The 4,388-nt window shown below is 32.3% G+C and overlaps 1 protein-coding gene across 1 annotated transcript in view; it reads left to right on the top strand.

Moving 5' to 3' along the window:
- Positions 1 to 605: 605 nt before the first annotated feature.
- The window catches only part of LOC111717283 (uncharacterized), a 4,615-nt gene continuing 832 nt past the window's right edge, over positions 606 to 4,388 (top strand). Inside the window, exons 1-4 of the mRNA XM_023492785.1 lie at positions 606 to 716; positions 1,793 to 1,849; positions 2,184 to 2,285; positions 3,801 to 3,876. Of these exons, the coding sequence (XP_023348553.1) occupies positions 606 to 716; positions 1,793 to 1,849; positions 2,184 to 2,285; positions 3,801 to 3,876 (346 nt within the window). The remainder of the gene's footprint in view (positions 717 to 1,792; positions 1,850 to 2,183; positions 2,286 to 3,800; positions 3,877 to 4,388) is intronic.

The raw sequence follows: 4,388 nt of genomic DNA, 5'->3' as shown, positions 1-4,388 counted from the left end.
TATGTATATTATTATATATATATTATAAAAATTAATAATGTAAAAATGTGTCATTATTTCGATTCTCTTTGGATTGAAAGATAAATTTATTATACCCTGTACGTGTGTTGTTTTCATTCCAAAAATTCCAAATATTGTTAAAATTATGTTTACTATGTTGAGAAAAAGTCATTCTCTCATCGAACTTTCCCTTTTATTGATTATTCAGATCTTGATATGAAAGAGAAATACAATAAAATATATAAATCAAGAACAACATCATTTGAAAGAAAAATTAATAAAAGTGAATAAAATACAACAAAAACTTTTTTTATATATTCAGCCATTTTGGAATTGATTGCATATTATAATGCAAGTTTATGTGCAGTTTAACCCAGAACTGTGAAGACATGCAAAGAATTTACAAAATGTCGTCTTCACAATTTTGTGATGGGTTTTATACTATTAGACCTAAATCTCAGTATTTGTAAAAATAAATAAATAGCCATGACATATGCGGGAACAGTTTAAAAAGCTCAATATAATTATTAAATTTTATAAAACGAAATTTCTGCAGCATTCCTCTTTCAGTAGGTGTAGAAGACGACATTTAATAACTTTGTTTGATGACTTCGAAGTTTTGGGTTAAACTTGTACAATGTTTTAATCATTGTTTATTTCAGGTGATAGATCTTGGTTTAGCAGTAGAAATTCCTGCAGGAGCTTCATCTGTACAGGTAGGAGTAGGAGTAGGAGTAGGAGTAGGAGTAGGAGTAGGAGTAGGAGTGGGAGTAGGAGTAGGAGTAAGAGTAGGAGTAGGAGTAGGAGTAGGAGTAGGATTAGGAGTAGGAGTAGGAGTAGAAGTAGGAGTAGGAGTAGGAGTAGGAGTAGGATCGAGAGTTTTCAAATAAAAAAGTGATGAGGTAAACTATGATTAATCAATAAATTTTTCTGAGGTTTGTGGAAAAACTTTTCAGCATTACTTAAATGTTTGACACTTGGTCTAACATGTCTGTTCTTGTCATTGATTGTAATTACTGAAGAAAAAATTATATTTATCAAAAACAAAACATATTCTTTTTGCCTTATTATACAAACAATAATTACAATATTGTAACACAAATAAATTGCCAGTATTAAGTTTCGTCAACAGAATAAAATTTTACCATAATAAAGTATTTTCACATTTTTTTGGTGACTCCTGTATGGAAAAAAATAAAATAAAAATATTCATGTTATTGCTGGAAGTAGAGATAAGAAAAATGAGAAAAGGATGAAAAAGATTGTTAAACTCGCACTTTTTATCCTTTGTTGTCATTATGTTCACTTTTCTAAAGAAAATATTATCATCTGAGGAGAACAGTGAACAAGCACAGAATTTATGATGTGGTGGAGTGGTTAAATGTGTGTAACTAGCTAAACGGCTAACATTAAGCGTGTGTAACCAGCTAAACGGCTAACATTAAATGTGTGAAACCAGCTAAACGGCTAACATTAAATGTGTGTAACTAGCTAGATGGCTAACATTAAGCGTGTGTAACCAGCTAGATGGCTAACATTAAATGTGTGTAACCAGCTAAACGACTAAAACAAACAAACCAAAAGATAGAGAAGCAAAAAAAAAAATTCTGCGGATTTACAATTTTGTTTTCGTAGACTTTCATAACTTTTTGTGATTGTATGCATCCATGTGAGGTGCCACAAAAAAATTTCCGTTTTGACGTTTATTTGAATGGAAACAAAAAAGACAGACAAGCAAAGTATATTTTAGAAATAGAATGAAAATTTCTAATTGTTATTTACTTTATTTTAGGTTGAAAATGTACAGGGCACTGAACCCTTCCTGGCTCCTGAATGTTTCACCTCCCAGGTGATGTAGCTTCAGTTGGTTTGCTTTTTAGATTGTTTTTTCCCTTTATTTTCTTTCTGTGTCAAAATATGGCATTGTGTATATAGAGCGAATTTTTGCTTTACATACCGTACATCAAATGATGTTCTTGACAAAGATAAATGCAAAAAAAAACGATTTAACGAACGTGTTGTAACGATCGTTTTTTGATCGTTTTATGATCGTTTTTGGATATCGTTTTCCGTTATTTTTTTAGGATAAAGATTTTGCAAAGTTAAATAAAGCAAACTTTAACATTATAAAGTTTTGACATTTTTTATTTTTTTTTGTTAACGATCTAAAACACTATTTCTAGGTTGTGGTAAAGGAGAATAAATCTTTGTTCCTGACAACCCTGACTCAAGCTGTAGATGTTTGGGCACTTGGAGTTCTTCTCCTTCATCTTATTCCACTCACGGTATTCATCATAGATGTATAAAGTAGTAATCTCGGTTTGTCTGTTTGTTTGTCCGATCATAACTCGGGAGACCACTTAACCGATTTTCCTCAAAGAATGTGTCAAATCTTTCCCTGGGTTATTTAGAACGTTGAAAATTTCCCTGTATGATAATTGAAGGACTGCGGTATGGTTTTGGGGAATTATATTATTATTAAAGATTTATTCACACACATTTAATATACATACATATATTACATATTATATATATTAATGGTATAGTTTAAATTTGTTTTGTTATGAATGATATTAGATGTATTCATTATTCACTCTCATAATCTCCAATTTCATAAACCTGCTATTTTAAAGAATTCTATAGTCAGACTTTTGATAATATTTTTCTTTAAGGAATAAATTCCTTGCACTTAAAAAGTTGATTCAGGAAAAGTATCAAATTTTGGTAACAATAAAAATGTAAGCAATATTTCGAACAAGTCAGCTCGTAATTAAAACATACCCCAACTGCATACAGACTTTTTCAGCATATTCTTGATGTTTCTAATAGACTTGACATCCAGACTAATCAAAGGGTGTAAACCCATTATCGATGTTGCAGGTAGACTTGACATCCACATTTCGCACTCATCAAAGGGTCTAATCCAATTTTTGTTTCCAGTAGAATTTTAACATCCACAATAATCAAAGGGTATAAACTCATTCTCGATATTTATAGTAGACTTGACATCCACAATAATCAAAGGGTGTAAACCCATTCTCGATATTTCTAGTAGACTTGACATCCACAATAGTCAAAGGGTATAAACCCATTCTCGATGTTTCTAGTAGACTTGACATCCACAATAATCAAAGGGTGTAAACCCATTCTCGATGTTTCAAGTAGACTTGACATCCACAATAATCAAAGGGTGTAAACCCATTCTCGATGTTTCAAGTAGACTTGATATCCAAAATGGTCAAAGGGTGTAAACCCATTCTCGATGTTTCTAGTACACTTGATATCCACATTTATCAAACGGGAACCTAAAAGGTTTACTCTCGAAGTTCTATAAGGGATTCGGCCCTAGTCCTCTTATAATTAGCAAACATTTTGCATGCTTTCTTAAGAGAGGTGTTGACTCCTCAACTGCTCTCAATTGACGCATCAAAACGTGGGAGGGAATCCACGGCCGCCATGAGCCTCTTAGATTTGCTATACTGCACCGAGCCTTCGCTTTTACACTAAAACTTAAAATGTTTTTTACGCGGAAAAGAAGATATTTAGAAAACGAAATATAAGATGAATTTGATTTTAGTTGTTAAAATCTTTTTATTTAAGCGATTCCTTTTTTTGTAAAATTATTTATGCTTAGATAATCTTGTAATGCAAAATTATTGTTTAAATTATCTAAATTTAGGAAAAAAATCATCAAAAAAGATATTTCTTGAAACAAAAATTTCAACAAATCAAATTGATTTTATTTTAGAATTTGTTTACTTAATATCTTCTTAATATTTCATCATTTTGTTAATTTTCAGGGTGATATTCCTTCCCCAACTCTTCCAATAAACTTTATACTGACAAGGGTTGCCTGGAACCTAGATACTATTCCAGGTATACTTTACACTGACAAGGGAACCTGGATACTATTCCAGGTATACTTTATACTGGCAAGGGAACCTTGATACTATTCCAGGTATACTTCATACTGACAAGGGAACATGGAAACTATTCCAGGTATACTTTATGCTGGCAAGGGTTCCTGGAACCTAGACACTATTCCAGGTATACTTTACACTAACAAGGGAACCTGGATACTATTCCAGGTATACTTTATTCTGGCAAGGGAACCTGGATACTATTCCAGGTATACTTTATACTGGAAAGGGAACCTGGACACTATTCCAGGTATACTTTATACTGACAAGGGTTGCCTGGAACCTATAGATACTAGTCCAGGTATACTTTATACTGACAAGGGAACCTGGATACTATTCCAGGTATACTTTATACTGGCAAGGGTTGCCTGGAACCTATAGATACTAGTCCAGGTATACTTTATACTGACAAGGGAACCTGGATACTATTCCAGGTATACTTTTTACTGGCAAGGGAACCTGGATCCT

Source organism: Eurytemora carolleeae, unplaced genomic scaffold, assembly GCF_000591075.1.
Source record: "Eurytemora carolleeae unplaced genomic scaffold, Eaff_2.0 scaffold2485, whole genome shotgun sequence".
Lineage (NCBI taxonomy): Eukaryota > Metazoa > Arthropoda > Copepoda > Calanoida > Temoridae > Eurytemora > Eurytemora carolleeae.
This window is presented reverse-complemented; position numbering and strand designations above follow the sequence as displayed.